At 39.6% G+C, this 26,026-nt stretch overlaps 1 protein-coding gene across 3 annotated transcripts in view; it reads right to left on the bottom strand.

Moving 5' to 3' along the window:
- Positions 1-4,135: 4,135 nt before the first annotated feature.
- Positions 4,136-26,026, bottom strand: part of LOC127621118 (dematin-like) — a 64,315-nt gene continuing 42,424 nt past the window's right edge. The window contains exons 3-15 of one of the 3 annotated variants that reach the window (XM_052094578.1): positions 25,733-25,780; positions 25,529-25,609; positions 23,060-23,197; positions 14,856-14,894; positions 11,616-11,760; positions 11,451-11,495; positions 11,218-11,364; positions 7,077-7,213; positions 6,666-6,771; positions 6,088-6,137; positions 5,913-5,961; positions 4,411-4,476; positions 4,136-4,205 (exon numbers count right to left, since the gene is read on the bottom strand). In XM_052094578.1, the coding sequence (XP_051950538.1) occupies positions 4,469-4,476; positions 5,913-5,961; positions 6,088-6,137; positions 6,666-6,771; positions 7,077-7,213; positions 11,218-11,364; positions 11,451-11,495; positions 11,616-11,760; positions 14,856-14,894; positions 23,060-23,197; positions 25,529-25,609; positions 25,733-25,747 (960 nt within the window). In that variant the 5' untranslated portion in view covers positions 25,748-25,780 and the 3' untranslated portion in view covers positions 4,136-4,205; positions 4,411-4,468. Of the gene's footprint in view, positions 4,206-4,410; positions 4,477-5,294; positions 5,728-5,912; positions 5,962-6,087; positions 6,138-6,665; positions 6,772-7,076; positions 7,214-11,217; positions 11,365-11,450; positions 11,496-11,615; positions 11,761-14,855; positions 14,895-23,059; positions 23,198-25,528; positions 25,610-25,732; positions 25,781-26,026 lie in introns of those variants that run through there. The other 2 variants (XM_052094577.1, XM_052094579.1) reach the window with 2 other exon arrangements.

Below are 26,026 nucleotides of genomic sequence, written 5' to 3'. Positions count from 1 at the left end.
GGCAATAGCAGCTAAATGCGAAAGGAGGGAGAAAAACAATAGGATAGAGGGAACGAGTGAAACTGTTTGATCAATACATTCTGCAAAAGAGGAGTATTGATCACATCCACAATTCACAATCAATCATCATTGGAATAAAAGCAGGATGCATTTGCCATGCATGTTTATATATGTCTCATGTCTAATGTATAATGAACTAATGCACAGTAGCTCTCTTTGGAGCAGCAAACTCTCACCCGGTATCAGCTGTTGCCATGGAAATTGTTGCCATGTCGTACTACTGGTATTTGCATTCGTACGATAGGTCTTAAAGAGATCGTTCACCCAAAAATGAAAATGAACATTTTGTGCATGGAACACAAAAGGAGATGTTAGACAACCTCAGTCACCATTCACTTTCATTGCATCCTTTTTTCCATACAGTGAAAGTGAATGGTGACTGAGGTTCTGTCTAACATCTCCTTTTGTGTTCCACGTAAAAATAAACAAAATGAGGGTGAGTAAATGATGACAGAATTTTCATTTTTGAGCGAACTATCCCTTTAAGGTTTAAGAAATGAAGGTATGCCGTATGTGTCTTGGGGGTGAATTTTTAGTATACATTTTAAAATCATCTTTTTATATGTAAAAATTCACTATAATGAATTCACACCTTGCACAAAACAGCTTAAAAGTGTGGCAGTGACTTGCTGGGTCCATCTGGACTTTTTGTAAACCAGTTCTGCATCTTTCTGCATCAGTTGATAGTTGCAATCAGATATAAGACTTATCAAAACATAAGAATAACAGATTTTTTGCTGGCTCCAAAATCACATGCCTCATATCACATTCGTCATCTTTCCTTTGCGTTCTGCAGTCTGTCGTCTGTACCTCTTCACAAGGGAAAGTTCATGCAACAGTGCTTGTAAAAGACCAGTTTAGTAATGACTAGAAGAGGGAGACTTTCTTTTTCAGGTCATTCCGTTTCCAAAGAGAGAGGTGATAAAATTCCCCAATAGACATTCCAAAGACATTCTGGAATTCTTTAGGTGACAGGTGCCTCTGGAGAAAGAGACAGTGTCAATGATCAACCTTTCTTCCCAATGTACCAGTGCAGAATAGATTGACAGGTAAGAGCACTCTAGAAATATATCTTGGCTGTGTAATATACATATAATTAAATATGTAATTTCTGATTAGAGCAAACATTATGGCTTTAAAACATTTCTGTACTGTGAAGGTATGGACTATAGCCTATATCAGTGGTTCTCAACTGTTGGGTCACGGCCCAAAAATGGGTCGCAGGTCTTTTTGGATAGGGTTGCGGACAGAAAGGGGGTTCTTCCTCCACTAAAAATGTTTCGGTGGCTGCCCAAGCTACATTTCGTGCCTCCAAAGCAAATGTGATATTCATTTTGTGTTCTGCACTTTATGTGTGTTAAATAATGCTTCTCATCTGAAACACGTGTGCAGTGCAGTTGAAGCATGGTGTTCAAGTAAGCCATCAAAGAACCACTCGGGTCAATGATTTGTTCTGCTCTAACATACTGAATCCCTGTATTGACCTAACCTCAGTAATGAGGAGCATCAATGGTCTTACCTGTGCTTATATGATGTTGCACTGTAAATATAAGAGTGAGTACATACTGTAAATGGCTTTAACCCTTTAAGCTCTGAAGGTGTTTTTGAAGATATCCTGTTTCAGTGGCATACCCAAAATTAAAGGCTTATTACTTGAATATAAAAAAATAAAAATAAAGGAAAAAAAGTGTTTGGTATCATTTTAAAGAAAACATTTCCATTTTTTAATTATATAGATTATGATAAATTCTGAGACTCTCAGCCTAAGACACTGCTGAAAAGTCCATATGACTATTTTTCTGAATTGGCTTTATATAGCCCTGGGTGTAAATAAGCTGGCTCCGACAAACTGCTTTTGTTTTGTTCTCCATCATGTCAACTGTATCTGAGAAACATTTTGTGTTTATACAACAAAGCAGTCACAAGATAGCATTGCAAAAATAATGTATCCTTGTGCACAAAAAATGTCTCTGAATGTCCAAAAGCCTCTCCAAACAAAAAACATAATAATTGTGCTTAAGAACTAATAACACATGCAAACACAACACTGACTAAAGGTTTGAATAGCATGCAGACATGATTTTAGTAATGAGAATTCACAGAATACATTTCATTCTGTGCCATTTGAGCCATCATTACCTGCGTTTCCATACAACTATTTTAATGCACATTTTGAAAATGTGCTTGGCGAACTGGTATAGGTGAGCTAGAGCTTGACAGGACTGGCTCAACGAAAGGCCTGACCATGGCACACAATTTTTCAAACGTACCCCTGGTTAGTCGAAAGTGCTTCACCCACAGATTGTCGTTAAAGTGGGTCCTCACAATCCACCAGAACTGTTTTAAGTGCTCCCAGGTATATGGAGGCTGTCGGTGAATGGGAATCGCAATTTGAGCCCTCAATATGTGAGCTATTGCACTTATCCTGCCATGTCTCCTGGCAGCATTAAATAACATAATGTACAATTGCTTTATTACAGCAAATTAAACTTTCCCCGAAGAAAAGATGTCAATCAGCTGCTCCATGACAAAAAGGCAGGCTCCCTCAAGATAATGCGCATTTACAGTTAATGGAAACACACGATGTTTTCGCATTTCCTTTAGTCGAATTTTAGAAATGCACATTAAAAATGCTAAACATTTTGATGGAAACCCAGCTATTGAGTCTTGAGTCATCTACTTGCCACCATCTCCTGGTTTCCATATGTAACATTCTGCTTCATATGGATTATCTAATGATCCTTGCATCCGATAAACTTGTGTGTGAACTCATTTGAAAGATAATCGCCTCCTCTAAGTAAAGGTAAGTGATATATTATGTTCTGTTTATTTTTCGTGATGTTATAAGTGAAAAAGTGGCATATAAGCTACACCTTATTTCAAAGACATATACTTTGCTATTACTCACTATATTTTTGTCTGTGAGTAAAAAAAAGAAGCTGATTGTATTCTACTCTTTGAGAGCTTACCAATGACATATGACACATATTTGATCAGTTCGATGGTTTTACTGATTGCAATAATATGTCTAGAGTAATTATTTTTATAAATTATCAAAACGGAACTCTTCTAAGCTTTTAAACACTCCTACACTAAACAGCTACTTTGTGATGGTAAATGTAGTTATTCATATTTTGACATTTGTTTTTCTTGCGGGCCTACTGTAAACCTGGTTAAAGTATGGTCCTCCAAAACTTACGGACAAATTATGGATAGTGTGACAAGGCACACGAGGAAGGAGGATCTAAGTGCAGCTTTATTTAACAGAAAAATTAACAAATCATCTCAGAATAAAAAGAAAAGCGAAACACAGGGAACCAGGCACAGACAATAGACAATACATGCAAAAAACTGACAAACAAACCAGGGGAAACAAGGGCTTAAATATACAATAGAAAACAAGGAACACCTGGGGAAACAATCAGGGAATGAGAAACACCTGGGGAAACAATCAGGGAATGAGAAACACCTGGGGAAATAATCAGGGAATGAGAAACACCTGGGGAAACAATCAGGGAATGAGAAACACCTGGTGAAACAATCAGGGAATGAGAAACAAATGGGGAAACAATCAGGGAGAACCAATCGTGAAATACAACTACAAAAGGACTACTAAACAAGAATTTCAACATAAAAGCACAAAACCAAAAGACAACAGGGAATATGTGACAGAAAGTTTCCTCCTGTGTAAAATATGTTCTGTTTTGAATAATATTTGATATTAGGAAATAAACTGAATAATAACTATAGTAGGCTCATATAAATCAATAGGCTCATCAACTTTTAAAAGGGCAAAGAGAAAACCTCCTGTTTCTTTTGTTGTTGACATCAACAACAAAAATAATGTCACTTGATACATGCCCTTATACCATTACCATTGAAAACCATTCATAAAACTATGCAAGATAAAAGAAAATGCAACCTAGGCTACATTAAACACAGGTTACGTTTTGCACGGTATTGGGTCACCACTTGGTGTCCAATGTAAAATCTGGGTCCTGAAGCAAAACCAGTTGAGATCCACTTGCCTAAAGTGTAAAACAATAATAACAAACAATGTTTACCTCCAGTCTTGTCCTGTCTACTCCAGGTGGGAGTTTATTTCTTCCTCTGTGAGTCAAAATGAGCATCTCATATGGATAAATCTGCCAAATAAACATACATGTTGCAAACACATAACATTAATCAACTTGGAACAAGATTACTCAATCACTTTGTGACAATTAAAACAACAGATATAAAGAGAGCTCTGATTATAGCACACAAAATACTCAAATAAGAGCTGACTGACTACAAAGTTAGACAACATTGCTTGTTGATAGTCACATGCATTGTTATATTGTGTATCACCTTTTGTTCCAGCATACTGGGGAGTGAATTCCCTCTGTCTATTCTTCTGCTCTGAGCATCACCATTCTATAAAAGAGAGAAAGCCACTTGAAGACCACATAACAACAACAACTGTGGTGTTTTAATTATGCAATTATAATTATATTGTTCAATAACATAAAAAAAACTATTGCAAATTTGTTTAATGCTAATTTTACTGACAATACGAGTAGGTTTTTCCAGCAGTTTGGGGCTTCCTTAGGGCACATTTCACACATGTAAAATTGTTTTGCCAAAGTAAAGAGTAAAAAATGAAAGGTTATGAGCTTCATATCACTCGTGTGGTTTTTTTACAAAGCATGAATAGTTTGTGCTTCTTACTTTAATCTGCTTTTGATAAAAGCATCTGCTGAATAAATACATGTAAATTTCACATACAGGTACAATTTTTCTTTCTCTCATGTCACAATGTTTGATAAAATCAAAACAGTCTTATCCCTAGAGTCATATCCCTATCCTTTCTTTTCAACCCCTTCACTATCTCCACAAAAAGGCCAAATCTGTTTATAGTTATTTTTGATGATAAAGTTATTAAAGGAATAGTTCACCCAAAAATGAAAATTATCTCATCAATAACAGACTTTTTTCTTCTGCTGAACACAATTGAAGATATTTAGAAGAATATTTCAGCTCTGTAGGTCCATAAAATGCAAGTGAATGATGACATCAGCAGTCTCCTTGGCGATCATGATTTCAAGCTCAATTACAATTCCTAGCGCCATCTAGCTCTAGGAAGTGTAATCGAGCTTGAAATCATGATCGTGACTAGAGACTGCAATGACAAGATTTATAGTGAAAAAGGAGTTATATTTTAGTCTGTTCTCCTACATAATCAATACGTTTGCTTTAGAAGACTTGGATTAAACCACTGGAATCTTATGGATTACTTTTATGCTGACTTTATGTGCTTTTTGGAGTTTCAAAGTTCTGGCCATCATCCACTTGCATTGTATGCACCTACAGAGCTGAAATATTCTTCTAATCTTCTTTTGTGTTCTGCAGAAAAAAGAAAGTCATTCACATCTAGGATGGCATGAGGGTGAGTAAATGATGTGAGAATGTTAATTTTAGGGTGAACTACCCCTTTAAGTTTCTCATTTTCCAAACAGATCTAGATGTTGCTATATCTGTTATATAGTCCTTTATAATATATGGTCCATGTTCATGTGCTTGCCAGTGATTTAAGCATTGCAAGATGCAAATCTTTGGTAAGAAAGTATCTACTTAGAACATACATTTTAATGTAATTGTAATGTAAAATATTACTTACCTGAAAATCTGTAAGAAGAGAGCAACAAATGACAAAATGAGCAGGATGTGTAAAAACGTGACAAAAGCAACTATTCTATTCTATCCTCTTCTATTTTATTCTATTCTCGGTTCCTTTGAAAACTGGGCAAAAAAGATTCCAAAATGGATCTACTAATTAGAATAGAAATATAGTTCTTAATCACAGCACTTACTTTGATTCCCTTTATCACTTTTCAAAGAGGAGAACTCTGCAGACTGGAGCTGTAACACACAATGACATTTAATTAAAGAACTAATTACATCAGTGTAGTTAAAGACAAATGTCCCAAAGCTGACATATATATATATATATATATTATAAAGATCCATCAGGCTGTTTTTTCTCACCCTTGTAAGGCCAGTCTTAGTGTAGGAAGGAAATGAGGGGGATTTGGAGCCTATGTAAAAAATAAACATGTTAACACACTGTTATAAGCATTCAAATCATCCTCTATTGGTACTGATGCTGAAGCCAAAGGGACAATGTCAAATAAATGCAGTACATCTCTGCAACCAGAAGGAGGCAGAGTGAGTTTATTATCGTTCGTCGTGCATGATTAACTGGAATGACAAATATTGTAAGTGATGAAAGACCCTGAAGTAGAGTGTAATAATGAAATAGCTTAAAATCTATATACTCTGACCTTTTCCCTAGAGACCTATAAAGTCTAATCTGATTCAGATGATTAATGTGTCATGCATAAACTCTGACTGCAGGTGGAAAGACTGACTTGGATTTCCAGTATATACAGTACAGCAGCTGTAGTCAGTAATACTCATTGTCTCTGGGTATCCCTCTCTGTTCTATTCTACCTTATGTGTCTGCAATGTGAATATAACATCTGACTAACAGCTACTGGAAGGAAAGACCTGGGAGCCAACCAGAGTTACAGTCCACAAACCGATATACACTCTTTCAAACATACTCAGATGCATGAGTGTCCTGTCGGGCATCGACCGTGTTTTCCTGCAGACGGGGGCTGATCCCTCAATCTCCTCCTTTAGTATCAGTTTTCCTAGATTAGATTGAATCTGTGACAAAGAGTGAGAGAAGAGGACTGAGTTTGGGGGGGTTAGGTGGCATTGAAACAATACACCCAGACTGAGAGACTGAATTGATCAGCTTGGCTCCCTGTTTCGACAGGAAATGCAAGAATCCCCAAAGATTTGTCCTTCATTTGAAACCGACTATGGCCTTCACTTCAAGGATGAATGAAACAAAAGTCCATCCAACAAAACCTATCTGGATAAACCCTTAAAAAAATATTTTATTCTCAATTTCTAAAGAAACTGTTTCTTCAAATAAAAATAATAATAAAAAAAATGAAAATGCACACCTTGTTGAGTTCTTGCTTCTGCATTTGTCGGAGTCTCCACATGTCATCAGACAGATCACTGTCATCATACGTGTCGTCCTCCTCACCCTCCTCTCCGTCAGCCAATTTAGATCCTGTATTCTTCCTCCGCTCGGTCTCTGTTGCAAATGCACAAAAGCACATGATTGTGAGGCAAAGAGTGAAAAGAGCAGAAGAATTTGAAAGTCAATAATGATGTGATTTTATGAGAAAGTGGAGAGATAAAATACATTTACAAGGCTACACACCAATTCACTTCTAGTATGTACAAAGTATGTACTTTTCTGGGGATAGCAAAGTACTATACATACTTTTGAGTAAGTATGCCAGTAAAAGGACATGCCATGTTATAAATTGCATCTTGATATCACAGACCCATTTGTTGAAAACATGTTTGCTTGCACGTAAGCTATACCATATAGTTGAATATATTACATTAAACATCATTATTAGTTAAAGGAATTGTAGAATTAATAGTTTAACCCTTTAAGCTCTGAAGGTGTTTTAAATGATTTCCAGTTTCACTGGCATAACCACAATTAAAGGCTTATAATTCAACAACAAAAAAAAAAGAGGGTCAAGTGTTTGGTTTAATTTTAAATAAAACTTTTCACATTTTTTAATGTTATAGATTATGATATATTATCATATCAGACTCTCTCAGCCTAAGAAACTGCTGAAAAAAATGTCTGATTTAACATTATATATCTTAGGGTGTAAATAAGGTCACTTTGTTCCCAATCATGTCAACTGTTACTGAGTTAGATTTTGTGTTGATACACAAAGCAATCAAAAGATATAGCATTACAAAAATAATTTATAAGTGCCATCTCCTGGTGGCCATATGTAATTCGAGTGAGCGATCCTCTCTGCCCATATTTGGATGACTTTCACCTCTGGTTGTAGCAATCTGAATCTTAATATGATTGGTTTAGCATTACATGACACTGGACCACATACTACATAATTTCCGAAGAAGTCATCTGATTCAGGAAAGCTAACATGTTTGTAGCCAGAGAGCACATTGTGTGCTGGTTTCACATTGTGCTTTGTGTGGATTATCTAATGATTTATGCATTCAGTTACGTTTTGTGTGGGCTTGTTTTAACGGGAATCATCTGCTCTAAGTAATGGTATGTGATATTTTATGTTCTGTTTAGTTCTTGTGAAGTTATAAACACAAAAACTGGCTTCTTATCAACACTTGTTTACATGTAGCATGTATGTCAAAGACATGGTGACTGTGAGTAAAAACAAATATGCTGGTGGTATTCTACTCACTGAGAGATTTCCAACGATATATTACACAAGGGTATTTGATGTTTGATAGTTTGATGTTTTTACCAATTACAATAATACATCCAGTGCAACATAAACACATTTCTTAAATAGTTTTTCCCCTCCTTTTCTCCACAATTTGGCATGCCCAATTCCCACTACTTACTAGGTCCTTGTGGTGGCGCGGTTACTCACCTCAATCCATACATCTTATCACGTGGCTCGTTGTGCATGACACCTTGGAGACTCACAGCATGTGGAGACTCATGCTATTCTCTGCGATCTATGCACAACTTACCAATTTGGTTGCTTACGAGACCTGGCTGGAGTCACTCAGCACACCCTGGATTCAAACTCGTGACTCCAGGCGTGGTAGTCCGTGTCAATACTCGCTGAGCTACCCAGGCCCCAGTGGAACATTATTAACAATTTATAAAAACAGAACACTTCTGATTTGTAAGCACTTTACGATACCTATTTTATTTTGTTCAAGACTGTATGACATGAGCCTTCTCTGTCTGCCCTTCTGTCCCTGTCTGTTTTCTGTATTTGTGTGTTTGTCATGTGTATGAGTAATTGGCTGTGTCTGTTTGTCATAGCCATGTGCTTCCATGACCCTGCATCCTCATTACCCTCATCACTCTCCCTGTTTAGCCCTTGTAATGTTAATTGCCTTCACCTGTTCCTCATGCGCATAGCCTCTATATATTGTGCCCTCTTCCATCTTGTATTTGTCAGAATTCTCCCCCTCGAGAGTTCTGTTTGTTTTCAGTTTTTTCATAAAATATTTATTTTCACTCATTCCTGCATTTGGGTCCTCATTCCTGACACATTCCTTGACACTGTAGCTATTAATATTTTATAGATTGTTTTCTCAGCGGGCCTGCTGTACAGAGAATTTAATTAATTAAATACACTGCATAGCCAAAAAAAAATTGCATACTCAATTGCAAACATTTTGTTGGACTGTCTTTAGCTTTGATTACGGCATGCATTCATCATGGCATTGTTTCGACAAACTTATGCTATGTCAGAACATTTCTTTCTGACCAGAGTTGCATAAAGTTTTGGCTGAGCTCTTGCATTGATGACGGGAGGCTCAAACCACTTCGTAAAGTCTTCTACAGCACATCCCAAAGACTTTCAATGGGATTAAGGTCAGAACCCTGTGGTGGCCAATTCATGTGTGAAAATTATTCCTCATGCTCACTGAACCACTCTTTCACAGTTTGAACCAGATGAATTTTGGCATTGTCATCCTGGAATATCCCCATGCTGTCAGGGAAGAAAAAAATTCATTGATGGGATAACCTGGTCATTCAGTACATTCAGGTAGTCAGCTGACATAATTTTATTGCTGCATAACGTTGCTGAGTCTAGACCTGACCAATTGAAGCAACCCCAGATCATAACACTGCCTCCAGTGGCTTGTACAGTGGACACTATGCATGATGGGTGCATCGCGTCATACGCATCCCTTCTTACCCCAGCGAGCCCATCACTTTAGAACAGGGTAAATCTGGACTCATCAGACCAAGCGATCATTCAAGATTTTTTTCTGACCACATTTCTTCAGAGAAGCTGACGGTTCACCATCATACTTCCAGTTTTTAATTATGCGTTGGGCAGTTATTTGTTTCTTTTCTCCCCAATTTGGAATGTCAAATTTCCACTAAGTCCTTGTAGTGGTGTAGTGACTGCCTCAATCCGGGGGGTGTACGACAAATCTCCGTTGCATCCGCGTCTGAGACGTCAGTCCGCGCATCTTATCACATGGCTTCTTGAGCGCGTTACCGCGGAGAAGTAGCGTGTGGGGAGGCTCAAGCTATTCTCCGCGGCAGACACGCACATCTCACCACGCGCCCCACCGAGAGCGAGAACCACGTTATGGCGACCACGAGAAGGTTAACCCAAAGCGACTCTACCCACCATAGCAACCAGGTCAATTGGTTGCTTAGGAAGCCTGACTGTAATCACTCAGCACGGCCTGGATTCAAACTTGTGACTCCAGGTGTGGTACTCAGCGTCTTTATTTGCTGAGCTACCCAGGCCCCCTGCATTGGACAATTCTTAACCCAATTTCAGTTATTTTAGCAATATCCTTAGTTGTTTTCTTTGCTTGATGCAGGCCAATAATTTGCTCCTTCTGAAACGCAGTAACATCTTTTCCACAACCACGGGATACGTCTTCTGACATGGTTGTTTAAGAAATGAGAATCTACACACTGCACCAGTTAGGTTTAAAATAATTGTTGCCAGCTGAAACATATTAATCACTACAATAATGATCCAATCATAGGCTCTTAATAGAGCATCTGTTATTTAAATCCAAATTGTGACTTTTTATTGGCCAGGCAGTGTATCTTCCTCTCTGTCTTTGCTCTTAAATCTCATTTGCACTTCAGCATATTGAAACTTGCCACATGACACACAAAAACCAATGGCATTTTTTGGTATCAAGATGCACCAAGAATGAACATGTGCAAGTGCAAATTAGAATTGAAAGCTACAGTAAATTTCTAGATTTTCAGTGATTTTTGGGTGAACTATTCCTTTAATTAAAGGTGCATAAAGTACATATAAAAAACATTCGTGGAAGCCTGAAAAATTGTTGTAGAAACAAATTCCTCTTTTGCAGCACAAGGGTTTGTGTCCAATATTATCCAAAAAAGCAAGCATAGATGTTCTTGTATATCTAGATGATTTGGGCACAGCATTTTCAACTTTTTATGTATTAAGATCCTTATCTTGAATGCTTCATACTGTAGTATGGGTAGCTGGCATATTGGGATGCAGCTGAATATAAGGAAACAATTTAAATGACAGGAATGTGAAAGTGTATTACCTATAACAGCTAGTGAAGGTGGGCAGGGCCAGTAGTCTGTCTCTATCTTTGAGGGCTGGTTTGGGTCTGGAGGCTGAGCAGCAGGAAACTTCGACGACTCAATGATCAAATCCTCCATGTGTTTACTGTGTGGGACTGCTGACACATCTACAAACACATGCATACTCATTATGCTCCGAAATATTTATATTATATTTGATTAAATGTATATTAGCAGTATTGATTTGTCATACCTTGTTTGTATATTGGTGGCTTCTTGTATATGTTGGTTCCATTGCCTGTGGAAAAAAGCAGATCAATTCAATATATTGCTAACAGCTTTGGACAAGTCTTTATTTTTAAATATAGTGTAAACTCAGATTGCATGGTGGTGGTCATGAGGTTGTGTAGTATCAAACCTGGTCTGTGGAAGTGCTGTTGCCGGTGTGGGACATTTGTGCTGATGGTGATGCTTTTATTCAGCTGCACGGAGGCTGGAGACGAGCTGCCTGAGGACTTGAGCTCTGACCAATCCCGTGCATCCTTTGATAGACTGTTCAAGTACTGTACACATAGAATCAGGTAGGGAGGTTCTGAAGCAGTTTAGAAAACCAATAGTTTCAGCTGTAAAATCGAATTGGATGAGTATCGACTGAAGACATTGTAAAAACAAAAGAATTAAGGCCGAAACATGTTCTACGCAAGTATGTTAATGCAGATGCCAATGGTTGAACATGCGTTCCTGCGTTAGTGTGGCGATAGTCTTAGTCCAGTCCGTGCTCTAACCGTCTGATGCTTATAGCACACAAAACTGGAAAAAACTGGTTCGATGGAACTTCAGGGACTAGACGGACACAAGATCGGTCCGCCTGGAAGCCAAGTTGTGTTCACAAGGTTCAGCCTTGATAGAATGAGTACTTTTGAGGACAAAACAATCACAGAATTTGCCACACAAAGTCTGCCAGGTTAGTGACATCAAATCTTTGAAAGACATTCAGAGTTTCGTTTGAGGCATGTAGCAGAAAGTGAAGTGGATATCCACGAGCATAGCTGCATTTGCTGCTTTACTTAGTTATTTCTGTGAAATTCTCTATAATGAGGTTTAACCCCACCACTAAACACCCCGCAATGACAAATCCGACTTTGATTGGTCACTTAACATGTCAGTTAGATGTCTTTTCCTGTCTTAATGGGCGGTTCTTGGCCAATTGAAGTGGCTATAGACCATAGACCTATTCCGCAGTCATAGGGCTGGCGTTAAGGGTGCAGACGAGGGCAGACGAGGAGTGGGGATCTAGATGCGGGTTTTATTAATTAAAGGAGAACACAAAACAAACACGACAGGATGAAAACACGCCAAGACAGGCAACGGAGCAAACATCGGAACATGTAAAACATCAAAACAGTGAAACAACGACTGACAAGGGAATGGAGGAAAAGCGGGGATCAAATACACAGAGACATGATGAAAACAAACGACAATCAGGTGCGAACAATGACAGAATGATGAGGGCCAGGAAACATGGGAACTGCAGTGCAAGACAATAGACATGAGAAACACGGGGCAGACAACCAGGGATCGTAACAGCTGGCTACTAATGTTGATCTGCAATGACAGTAGTTTGCTTGAAAGAAAACTCATCGCAGAAGCAGACAGTTCACACTAATCTCGCTATAGCGCCCCTTGTGGCAATACTTTTTCATTTAAAAACGCAACGGCGTGTGAAATCGAGCTGCCGTAGCTAGACGAGTCTGCATTCCTAAACTTGCGTAGAGTATGTTTCAGTCTTTACATTCACCTGTGACTGAACATCAGTAGAATTCTATATTAAAGCTGCAATCATTTGTTCATGAAATAATCTTTTGTCATTTCATTGTTTAACAGTTATTACCCACCTACAGCTAGGCCAGAGAACTGTAATATTTGACAGTAGAACTTTTTTTGGGATTATAATTATTAACAACCGTAAGTATTTACTATATATTGAACATTGGTGTCTTTTATAATTTTCTTGTTGCCACAAATTAACTGCTTCACGTCATTCCTAAAAACACCCCTTAACTGTGGTGAAATCACATAATGCTGTAACACTTTCAAAAATATTTCTCAGAGTTTCAGAATCAGAATGAGCTTTATTGCCAAGTGTTCTCACATACACAAGGAATTTTGGGGGGTGATAGGAGAAACAAGCAAGTGCACACATAACATTACAGTAAAACACAGAAAATATAACAAGGTAAGAGTATTAATGGACATACAAAAAAATAGGACATAACAGAATGGATTATGTACATGTGCAAGTGCAAAAATACCGTATGTGCAAGGTAGGGAGGGGTATGCACAGTTATTGAATTTAATATGAGTGAATTTGGCCTGAGGGTAAAACCTGTTCTTGTGCCTGGTTGTCATGGCGCTGAGTGCTCTGTAGCGTCGGCAAGAGGGCAACAGTTCAAAGAGGGAGTGAGCAGGGTGTGTGGGGTCCAGAGTGATTCTACCTGCATGTTTCCTCAGTTGGAGACATACAGGTCTTGGAGGGTGGGCATGGGGGCAATAATAATCCTCTCAGCAGTCCAGAATGTCTGTTGTTGTTTCTAGCAGAACCAAACCAGACAGATACAGATGCACACAGGACAGACTCAATGATGGCTGAGTAGAACTGAGTCAGAAGCTCCAGTGGCAGGTTGAACTTCCTCAGCAGGTGAAGGAAGTACAACTACTGCTGAGCATTCTTCCCAGTCGTAATTACGACTTGATGGGTCGTTCAGGATGTTCAGATAAGATAAATGTTTTGACAGATACATTTGTTTTCAATTGCAACTTACAATGTGCAATGGTTTCAAAGACAAGACTGAAAGCTGATTAAGTAAAAGGATACTAGTAAAATTATGTATAAACTTTGCAGCATTGACTCAATGTTTTTAAACCAGGCTATCTGGTGAAACAGTTTGTAGGAACTTTGAATTTACACTCACTGAGAACTTTATTAGGAACACCTGTACAACTACTTATTCGTGTGATTATCTAATCAGCCATTTGTGTGGCAGCAATGCATAAATATCATTCAGATACAGGTCAGGAGCTTCAGTTAATGTTCACATCAACCATCAGAATGGGTGGGGGGGGGCTTTGATCACAGTGATTGACCTTGGCATGATTGTTGCTGCCAGACAGGCTGATTTGAGTATTTCTGTAACTGCTGATCTCCTGGGATTTTCACATACAACAGACTCTAGACTTTATTCAGAATGGTGCCAAAAACAAAAAGCATCCAGTGAGCGGCAGTTCTGCAGATGGAAATGCCTTGTTGGTGAGAGAGGTCAAAGGATAATGGCCAGACTGGTTTGAGCTGACAGAGAGTCTACGGTAACTCAGATAACCACTCTGTACAATTGTGGTGAGAAGAATATCATCTCAGAATGAGCAACATGTCGAATCTTGAGGAAGATGGGCTACAACAGCAGAAGACCATGTCGGGCATTTTATTAGGACCATAATGTTCCTAATAAAGTGCTCAGTGAGTGTATATGTTGTACATTTTGTTGTACAGATCTGGAAAATAATATAACACAATACTGCCTAACCATTCAGTATTCACATACTAGAGAGAGTATATGACATATCTGATTGTCAACTAACAAATTTGTTCTATGCAGCTTACCTCTGGAGATGGAGGGGGTGAGATAGGAGACAATGACCTCTAGCGAGATAGCGAGAGAGAGAGACAGAGAGAAAGAGATAGATTAGTTGTTGGCAGTAAGTGAGATATCCAGACATTTCCACAAACAGGTTTACAGATTTAATGAAGCATAAAGCTTCCATTACAGCTAAACAAAAAAGGAAATTACACTGAGAGTGCCAAGCTAACATAGCATGTGTGCATGCGTTTGTGTGTGTGTGTGTGTGTATTGATCTCTGTCCAAACGCTGATGGTGGTGAAACATCATCACACACACAGCAGGAAACTAATCAGCACTATTTGAACGCACCACTAATAGACTGTGTATCAGAATGAATCTCATGTGACAACAGAGACAAGTCTCACAGACCTACAGCTTACTATCTATAAGACAATGGCTAAAACATGGTTTCAAATTTCATAGCCTTTAATGTGTTGGTCAAAATAAATGCACACAACACCACATCCATTATAATTTGTATTGTGTCATTAAAGGAATATTTCGGGTTTAAAACAAGTTAAGCTCAATTGACAGCATTTGTGACAGTGTTGATTACCACAAAAATGTCTTGGCTTTAATAAAAAAAAAATAAATAAATAAATTAAAATGCGTGTTTTACATTGTTTTATTATTTGACCTGTAAAGTTGTTTAAAATTATGTTTTTACTGTTGTTTTAGGGTTTTTATATCATCATGGCAATGAAGTTATAAAATTAGCTATATCTTTACACAGAAAGTTAAGTGAGGGATTTTATCACGCTATAATCATATCTACACACATATTGTTAATGTCTTGTGGAGTTTTTTGGTCCCATTGACTTCCATTGTAAATGCCTCACTGTAACCCAGATTTGTGCTTATTTTTTTAATAAAAGGAGGGTGTCATAATGTGTCCCGTAGAGATCAAGGGGAGATGGTAGATAGGCTCAGGACTCAGATATCATCCCAAAGAGGATTTTTATTAAAGGCCAGTGGAGTAGTAGGGGTGTACGAACTCTCAGTGAAGTGTCACAGAAACAATTCCAAAATTAAACCAAAAAATATATATTTACCAAAAATAAACATACACTGGACTCAGTGCAAACTTTGATAGGACAATAACCAAAGAAAACAAATTGCTACAGGCAGCACAAATCTTCATGATACGTTCAGCAATATAACCCCCTCCTCTCCTCCCAAGGTTCCGTTTAGACTGTCTTATATAGCCTAGAACAGGCTCATTACACTCAAGACCATACCAACTACAGGGTTATCAATACAAAACCTTTGTAGCTTAAATATATGACCATTATACAATTAACTTTCCAAAAATCAAAAATTAAATAAAATAAACTCATTCAGCAACTTAAACTAAATGCAAACACCATAAGACATTTCCCCATGCCTACATTACCAAGGATTAAGTTCCCTATTAGTAGAAATCGTTTAACCCAACCCAAGAAAAAGGAAAGCTGTGGACTCGCCCCTCCTTTGAGGAGTCACAGGAACAGGAAATGGTAAGTAGACAGCATGTGGGGTATCTGTTTGCAATGTGGGAAAAAAAAATACAAATTTGAAATAATAAATAACAAAAATGCATAGCTAAAAACTTGTCTGTGTGGTTAATGAAAAAAAAAAAAATCAAAAAGAAACTATAGTAGACATAACATGTTGTCAAGACCACTGATATGTGCACCTATCTGCAATCAACTCCAACAGCATATCTTCAACGTATTATAAATGAGTATTATAGAATAATGAACCTAAGGGACTGCACCATAGTCAACAGAAACACAAAACCCTAAATAACAAATGTGAAGAAACATAAGTCCACAAACAATTTGTAATGACTACAGCAGTGATGACGACATCTTAGCTCCCGTCATCACACACCCCACCCCTTAAGCCCGTCACTCATCATAGTGACGGGACAGAAAATCCGCAACAACATTTTGAGCTCCTGCCCTGTATTTCACTTGAAATTTAAACGGTTGCAGTGAGAGGAACCAGCGGGTAATCGCGGGCATTGCTGTCTTTCATCCTGTGGAGCCATTGCAAGGCCCGATGATCAGTCTCCAAGAGGAAATCTTTACCAATGAGGTAATACTTCAGAGTATCTAATGCCCACTTAATAGCCAGAGCCTCTTTCTCCACAGTAGAATATCTGACCTCACGAGGGAACAATTTCCGGCTAATATACTGCACCGGCCTTCGATTTTCACTGTCACCTTGCAACAGGACAGCTCCTAGCCCTACTCCCGATGCATCCGTCTGCACTGTGAAAGGAAGGTCAAAGTTGGGGCTCTGCAACACTGGCCCCTGACACAAACAACCCTTGAGATCTTGAAATGCTGTTTCACACTCAGGTGTCCACACAACCTTTTGGGGCCTAGCCTTCTGAGTGAGGTCAGTGAGCACAACTGCTCGAGTGGAAAAATTAGGAATAAAACGTCTGTACCAACCTACGAGACCTAAGAAAGACCTCACCCGCTTTTTGGTTGTTGGAGGTGGGCAAGAACGCACTGCCTCCACTTTGTCCACTTGAGGTTTAATTACCCCACCACCCAGCACATATCCCAAATAAGACACTTCAGGCTTTGCCAAATGACATTTAGTGGCGTTAACCACGAGCCCAGCATCATGGATTCTGGAGAATATAGCTGACAGGTGCTCCAGATGGTCTTCCCATGACGAGCTGTAAACAACCACATCATCAATGTAGGCTGCTGCAAAGTCCTCAGTACCTCTCAGAACACAGTCCATAGTCCTCTGGAAAGTCGCTGCGGCCCCATGAAGGCCGAGCGGCATGACCCTAAAATGATAGAGCCCACTTGGGACCCTGAAAGCAGTTAGCTCCTTGGAAGTGTCAGACAAAGGAATCTGCCAATAACCCTTACATAAGTCCAGTGTGCTCAGATACTTGGCTTTACCCAAACGTTCTATGAGTTCGTCAACCCTTGGCATGGGGTAAGGGTCAAAGGCAGAAATAGCGTTCATCTTGGAGAAATCTACACAAAATCTTAATGTGCCATCCTTTTTCGGTACCAAGGCGACTGGGCTGCACCACTCACTCCTGGAAGGCTCGATCACCCCCATCTCCAGCATTACCTTTACTTCATTCTTTAACTCGGGTATGAGTCTTGCAGGAACCCTACAGCAAGTCTGTCGGACTGGACCCTGTGATAGAAGGCGGATGTCATGCTGCATCACCTCTGTCCTGCCTGGTCTGTCACTGAATAGGCCCCCTGGAACCCGTGATTGAAGGTTTTCCTGCTGCTCTGATGTCAAATGACCCAACTCAGGGAAGCCCGGAGAATTCACAGCTGTAGGGAAATATTGCTCGTTAGACTCTTCCTCCTCGTCGACCTTCCGTGCAAACAGCTGGTCTGATAGGGGCCCTGGTCTATCTTGCCAGGGTTTCAGCAAGTTGATGTGAAAGACTTGCTTCTTTTTCCGCCGTTCAGGCAGGTATAGTTCGTAATTGACAGGACCCATCTTCCTCAGTATCTCATAAGGGCCCTGCCACTTGGCGAGCAGTCCACTGTCTGATGTTGGGAGAAGCAATAACACTTTTTGGCCCGGGGTCAAAGTTCTTTTCCTGGATGACTGGTCATACCATGACTTCTGATGTTGCTGTGCCTTGGCCATATTGGTATGAACCATCTCTGCCATAGAGTCCATTTTCTCTCTCATTCTCAAGACATATGAAACCACATTCACCTGTTCCCTTGCTTTGCCTCCCTCCCAGGCCTCCTTCAGGATGTCCAGCGGTCCACGTACCTGGCGTCCATAGAGCAATTCAAATGGAGAGTAACCTGTTGAGGCTTGGGGAACCTCTCTATAAGCGAAGAGGAGATCACGGAAGCCACTGATCCCAGTCTGAGCCTGTCTCAGATACTGAACTTGCGGAGCATTGCCTTTAAAGTCTGGTTGAACCGTTCAACCATACCATCAGTCTGGGGGTGGTACGGAGTGGTCTTAATGGCCTGTATGCCTAACAGTGAATAGACTTCTTTCATCTGTCTGGAAGTGAAATTGGTGCCTTGATCTGTAAGGATTTCTGAAGGTATCCCTACCCGTGAAAACAATTGCACAAGCGCATTCACAATTTGCCTGGTCTTAATCTTTTTAAGAGGAAAGGCTTCAGGGTACCTTGTAGCATAATCGCACACCACCAAAATGTAACGGTTCCCTGACCTACTTCTCTCTAAAGGACCTACTATGTCCATGGCTACTCTCGTGAAAGGTACATCAATTATGGGTAGGCTGACCAGCGGTGCTCTGTCACCTTTCTTAACAGGGCCTGATAACTGACACTCTGGACATGACTTACAAAAGTCAATCACATCCATGTACAACCGGGGCCAATAAAATCTGCTTGAAATTCTCATCAGAGTTTTCTGTTGCCCTAGGTGCCCTGACCAAGGAATGGAATGGCCCAAATGCACCACTTTAGCCCTCATCGACTGTGGGACAACTAGCTGATCACCACTATCTGTTTGTCGGTACAATATGTTCCCCTTCAACACAAACAATTCTTTGTCTTGAAATCTATTTCCCGATTGTGAACTACCAGCTTTCTGAAATAGACCTTCAAGTGTAACATCCTGCTTCTGCAAATCAACTATATTATGAGGGATGTCATAAAAGTCGTTCCTGTCAGGTTCAGGGAGCTGCTCTACCATAACCGTTCCCTGACTTTTCCCTGTCTTTTCTCCCTCCTGGACCTTTTAGCTCTGGGCTCCTCCGAAAAAGGTAACAAATTAAGAGACTGTTTATGCTCTTCTGCCTGTCTTGCCTTCGCTCTTGTAACTGCCCTAACCTCAGCTACAGCAGTCTGCCTTTGCAATAAGTCAACAAGTACTGGCACATCCCTACCCAAAACAACTGCATAAGGGGCTTGGTCCACAATGCCTACTGTCAACAAGTATGTTTGACCCTCAACCTCCATCTTCAAATCAACAGTAGCATACTCTCTCTCGTCTCCATGAACACAACGTACCCTTAGCTTAGCTTGACTGGACATCTGTAGATCCCCAACACACTCCTCTCTCACCAACGTCTGACTGGATCCAGTGTCTACCAAAGCCATAAACTGCTTACCTCCTATTTTCACGGAACAATTGTGTCTATATTCTGACCTGCTTCAACTAGTCTTTGAGACGGTCTGGGATCATAACAAAGACGTGCATTACTGACTCTTTGTAATGTACATTCTGCCTTCTTGTGCCCTGCCTGCCCACATCCATGACATATAAGCACTGCCTTCTCTTTGTATTGACCTTCTGGCTGTGGATAACTTTTAGGGTAAGATCTGGATTGGGGAGTCTGTGAACTTAAGCCTCTAGTGCCGCTATAAGATTGACCACTACCGAACCCCCTCCCAGACTTACCTGTCGTACTGTAGGCGCTGCCATGACTGTAACCCAGCTGGTAAGTTGACCGTCTAGCAGCAATGAAGGTCTCCGCCAGCTCAGCTGCTTGTTTCGAAGAAGTGGGATTGTGCTCACAAATCCAGGTTCTGATTTCGGGGTTAATCACTACAAGAAACTGTTCCAGCACAATCATTTCTCCGATTTCCTCCTTGGTCCGCTGTCTGGGTGTTATCCATTTGTCATACAGATCCTTCAATCTTGCCTGCAGCTCTTTAGGCGTCTCCTCTTGTCGTAGGGCTTTTGCCCTAAAACGCCGCCTGTAAGTCTCTGCATTGATCTCAAACTTATCCAAGATTGCTTCTTTCACTCTAGCATACTCAAAAGTGTCATCAAGATCCATGGCAACATAAGCCGCTCTTGCCTTGCCTGTCAGCAATGGCACTAGATGCAACGCCCAGTCCTCAATTTGCCATCTACAGGCTTGAGCAATCCGCTCAAAGGTTGTTAAATAGTGCTCAATGTCATCATCCTCTTGAAGAGGTAACATCTTTGGGCCTTGCCAGCCCATCCATTGCGGTGGAGCCACCCCTTGCCTGCTCACCGATGCCGTAGTCTCTCGACCCCCTCCTTCACCACTCTGCCTTCTGTGGAGTACTTGACTGGGAAGGGCTGTATTGCCTCACGGAGTCAAAGGGAAAAAGGCTTGCGCTGACACACCTCCCAATGTTTGTCGCTCTTGCCGCTCTCTCTGCACCTCCATCTGCAACTGCCCGAACTGATGTTGAAGAGTACGCCACCTGTATTCTTGACGCTGCGCTTCTTTTTCCAGCTGCGACTCTTTGGTATGCTGTGACTGCATGAAACTCTCAACAGTCTTTCTGAGCTGATCCATTTTCTCCCCTGTTGAGTCTGCCATCTGTGAAGTAGTGGCCACTGACACTATACCTTCCTGGTCAGGCATTGACTCAGCACCATCGTCATCTTCCTCCACCGTTCTCTGAATGGTTTGCCTCTTGGGTGGCATCCTGACGTTTCACTGAAGCCTTCTACTGCACTAGACAAAACCACTGCCACCATTTGTCATAATGTGTCCCGTAGAGATCAAGGGAGATGGTAGATAGGCTCAGGACTCAGATATCATCCCAAAGAGGATTTTTATTAAAGGCCAGTGGAGTAGTAGGGGTGTCACGAACTCTCAGTGAAGTGTCACAGAAACAATTCCAAAATTAAACCAAAAAAATATATATTTACCAAAAATAAACATACACTGGACTCAGTGCAAACTTTGATAGGACAATAACCAAAGAAAACAAATTGCTACAGGCAGCACAAATCTTCATGATACGTTCAGCAATATAACCCCCTCCTCTCCTCCCAAGGTTCCGTTTAGACTGTCTTATATAGCCTAGAACAGGCTCATTACACTCAAGACCATACCAACTACAGGGTTATCAATACAAAACCTTTGTAGCTTAAATATATGACCATTATACAATTAACTTTCCAAAAATCAAAAATTAAATAAAATAAACTCATTCAGCAACTTAAACTAAATGCAAACACCATAAGACATTTCCCCATGCCTACATTACCAAGGATTAAGTTCCCTATTAGTAGAAATCGTTTAACCCAACCCAAGAAAAAGGAAAGCTGTGGACTCGCCCCTCCTTTGAGGAGTCACAGGAACAGGAAATGGTAAGTAGACAGCATGTGGGGTATCTGTTTGCAATGTGGGAAAAAAAATACAAATTTGAAATAATAAATAACAAAAATGCATAGCTAAAAACTTGTCTGTGTGGTTAATGAAAAAAAAAAATCAAAAAGAAACTATAGTAGACATAACATGTTGTCAAGACCACTGATATGTGCACCTATCTGCAATCAACTCCAACAGCATATCTTCAACTTATTATAAATGAGTATTATAGAATAATGAACCTAAGGGACTGCACCATAGTCAACAGAAACACAAAACCCTAAATAACAAATGTGAAGAAACATAAGTCCACAAACAATTTGTAATGACTACAGCAGTGATGACGACATCTTAGCTCCCGTCATCACAGAGGGGCAAGTCAAAATAAATGTTTGTGTTAATCAACATTATGCCACAAATGTTGTCGACTGACCTTAACTTGTACTGAACCTGGAATATTCCTTTAAGTACATAATTCTGTGATATAATGAGGTTGGCACCTCATTATGTGAATGGTTTCTGTATTCAGTAATACTAGCATAGAACATAATAAACTGAAAGCTTTATCATAGCATATGTCACACAAATAATTCAGCTCTGTCCATTTAAAGCAATATATAACCGAAATTAGTTGCCAGGAGGCATATTAAGACATTGTCTAATTAGCTTTTGACTACATAGCACAACAAAGGTCAGACAAGACAGATTAGGCAACTTTAACTTAGTTTAGCCTGATATACAGAGGCCCTCGAAAGTATTTGGACACGTATGCCACACTTAAAAATGTGTTTAATTTCACTATACAGTATAGATAACAAATATCAAACCAAGTGGCATCTTCAAACAAATTATGCTAGACTTTTTCTTAGAACTAACTTCACTTTATATTGACATTTTAGGAATTACTTTTAAACAACTGTTTGCATGTTGACTTTTAGTAGCTGTATGAAGTCAGTTCCCCTCAAGATCACACAGGTGTTCTAGCAGAGTAACCACAGGTGTCGTTCATCACATTAACCTTTGGCATGTTCTACTAATGTTTGACAAGTTTCACAAAGTTTGAAACTACTTTGGTGATTTAAGTGGCCAGATAAATTTTTTGGTGCACTGTAGTGTGTGTGTGTGTGTGTGTTACCTCTGAGTGATCCATTGGTGAATAGCTGAAGTGTGGTTCATAAATCATCAGGTCAGGCCTCTCAATGTCTAGAATAGCCTTGTCTTTAGGAATAGCTGCTAGATCCTTATAACCAAGAACCTGATTGTCCATTTTAGCCTGGATGAAGAATTGAAATCACGATAGGAAACTTCAGAGATACACAAACTTTGAAGAAGCTTCATCAGTCTTTTTGCTTTTATATAACTATGTTCTTAAAGGAATATTCGGGTTCAATACAAGTTTAGCTGAATCGACAGCATTTGTCACCGAACTGTTTGAAAAGCACCTTATTTTCATCCTGTCTCCATATATAGCCTCCGAAGGCAGCATTTTCCTGGTTTCGGATGCAGCACTTTTAACAGATGAGTGTATTTACGGAAGCAGAAGCAGCGCATGACCTGCAATGTAGCAGGAGTTTTGGCGTTGACTATTTTTGATCGCTGCTCACACAGAATTAAAGTGAAAGGGCATTGTTGATGGACATCATGAATATAAGTTGACATAAGAAGTAGATATTGCACAGATTAAACATATTTGTAGTCTAATGTTTTTTTGTTTTAATTACAGCTCGTAGGAAAAATAAGAAATGACACTAAAACAAAATGTAATTAAATTATTTAGCTTAAGCAGACATACAGTTTATAATTTAAAACTCCCCAAATATCCCCCTTATCCCCCTTTTCTCCCCAATTTTGGAATGCCCAATTCCCACTACTTAGTAGGTCCTCGTGGTGGCGCGGTTACTCACCTCAATCAGGGTGGCGGAGGACAAGTCCCAGTTGCCTCCGCTTCTGAGACCGTCAATACGCGCATCTTATCAAGTGGCCCGTTGTGCATGACACCGAGGAGACTCACAGCATGTGGAGACTCATGCTACTTTCCGCAATCCATGCACAACTTACAACGCCCCATTGAGAGCGAGTACCCCTAATCGCAACCACAAGGAGGTTACCCCATGTGACTCTACTCTCCCTAACAACCAGGCCAATTTGGTTGCTTAGGAGATCTGGCAGGAGTCACTCAGCACACCCTGGATTCGAACTCGCGACTCTAGGGGTCTCAGCGTCAATACCCGCTGAGCTACTCAGGCCCCCTACTTACCTCAGTCTTGTATTAAAAGGCACTTGTATTAAAGTGCTCTGTTGCCCTCAACTTTTTATAAGGATTAATAAACAAAGGAAAAAACTTAGGATGCTGCACTTGGCTATTGGTGAAGATGGTGAGTTAACATATTGGAAGTTCATCCTTTTTATTAGGAAAGTACTCAACACTTAAACATGTTGGCTGGTGTCTGAACAAAGAGATATTGCTATTCAATAGTTGTGCATTTTTAATTTTTTCTGACTATATTATTAAGCTATATTATTAAGTGTGATTGAGCCAAACCAATTCATCAAACCGTCCTCTGTTTTGCAAAACAACATTCAGGCTCATTGTCCTCCCACTCCACTAAAGATGATGTTTAAAAATGAGCAGAGCTTACTGTGTTGGCTGTCACGACATGAAATATTTCTACAAGACTGCATTAGATTACACCAGCATCATGTAAATAAGATGTAATGATGATCAAGCTTGTAACACTTATCAATAGCTCTCTCCTGAAAGCCATTTTATAACTATATTTTCTATAGATTGCAGCGGTTTCTGCAGTAGAAACGCAGCTGGTGTAAAAGTTTTTTTGCAGTGAAATTGTCGTGGACGCACTGCTTCAGTCGCGGTTCACAGGAGTTAGAAAGAATGCAGCTCAAAGATTCATTGCACTACCATTAAAACACGTTCAAGTAGTCAACAAATTATACATAAATATAAACAAATATATAGACATATAGAGGGAACAAATATTGAAATAAATCATTTCAAAATCTTTTTTGGGGGTCACAATTATGCCAAAAAAGCTGTTGATTTAGCTTAACTTTTATTGAACCCGGAATATTCCTTTAAAATCCAAATTTGTGGGGCACAGCACTGGAACTGGACAATATATATGTTACTTACTTACTTATATATGCATATGCGATCTGTAGTAAAAGCATTGTTATTTACATCTAAAAGGTGTTATAGGTGTTTTAGTGTAATTAGTTATTAAAAGATGAGTTTCATATCTGTGCCCGTAGAATTCTGTAGAAAATATTGCAGATTTCCACAGTATTTTAATGACAATTATTCACAAAGTTGTACACATTCCCTGACCTAACATGTTTATAACGTATTTAGCTTTCCACTGCTAATAAGAGGGTAATACTCCAAGTTGCATTTTAACACATTTTATTATAACTTAATCCATTCTGCAGAATTTTCCACCTACAATCAACACAGAAAAACTGAAAAAAACTGCTGTTTCCATGTGGGCCTACAGTAGTTACGGCTAATCTTACAGTATGCAATAATATCTGGAGAGCATGCTGAGATTATATCCCATAATAATATGCATTGCTCTAGTATACACACCACTATAGTGACTGATGGGGATCCAGGAACAGGCCCTCCACGGAGAGAACACACACTGCCCGGGGAGGTGCGGGCCGATTGCTGTTCACATAGAACACAGATCAAAGATCAAACACGAACCTCTTTATAATGAGTTAATAATTAGTTATTATATATATATTCAAGTTGCTTTTATTTCACATAAAATCTACTCTGCATAATTACCTTATGCATCATCATTTTGAATGAGAAATCACTCCCTTTGTGAGGTCACTATGAACGGGACACAAGTGTAGACAAAGAATGAAAGGTGGTTTAGACATATCAGACAGATGAGTTCTGGAAGCCTCTACACAATTCACTGCAGATGTACATGTGGCCAGGATTGATTTACAGGTGCTTTTTAACATCCCTGTGAAGGAATGTTCTGGTTAAACTCCATCACCTTTTTATTACCACAGAAAATAATTCAGACATTTACAAATCTCTCAGTTTGTAAAGAAAATAAGTGTTTAAATG

Source organism: Xyrauchen texanus, chromosome 27 (assembly GCF_025860055.1).
Source record: "Xyrauchen texanus isolate HMW12.3.18 chromosome 27, RBS_HiC_50CHRs, whole genome shotgun sequence".
Taxonomy (NCBI): domain Eukaryota; kingdom Metazoa; phylum Chordata; class Actinopteri; order Cypriniformes; family Catostomidae; genus Xyrauchen; species Xyrauchen texanus.
Note: the sequence above shows the minus strand (reverse complement) of the source record. Positions and strands in the feature narration are given on the sequence as shown.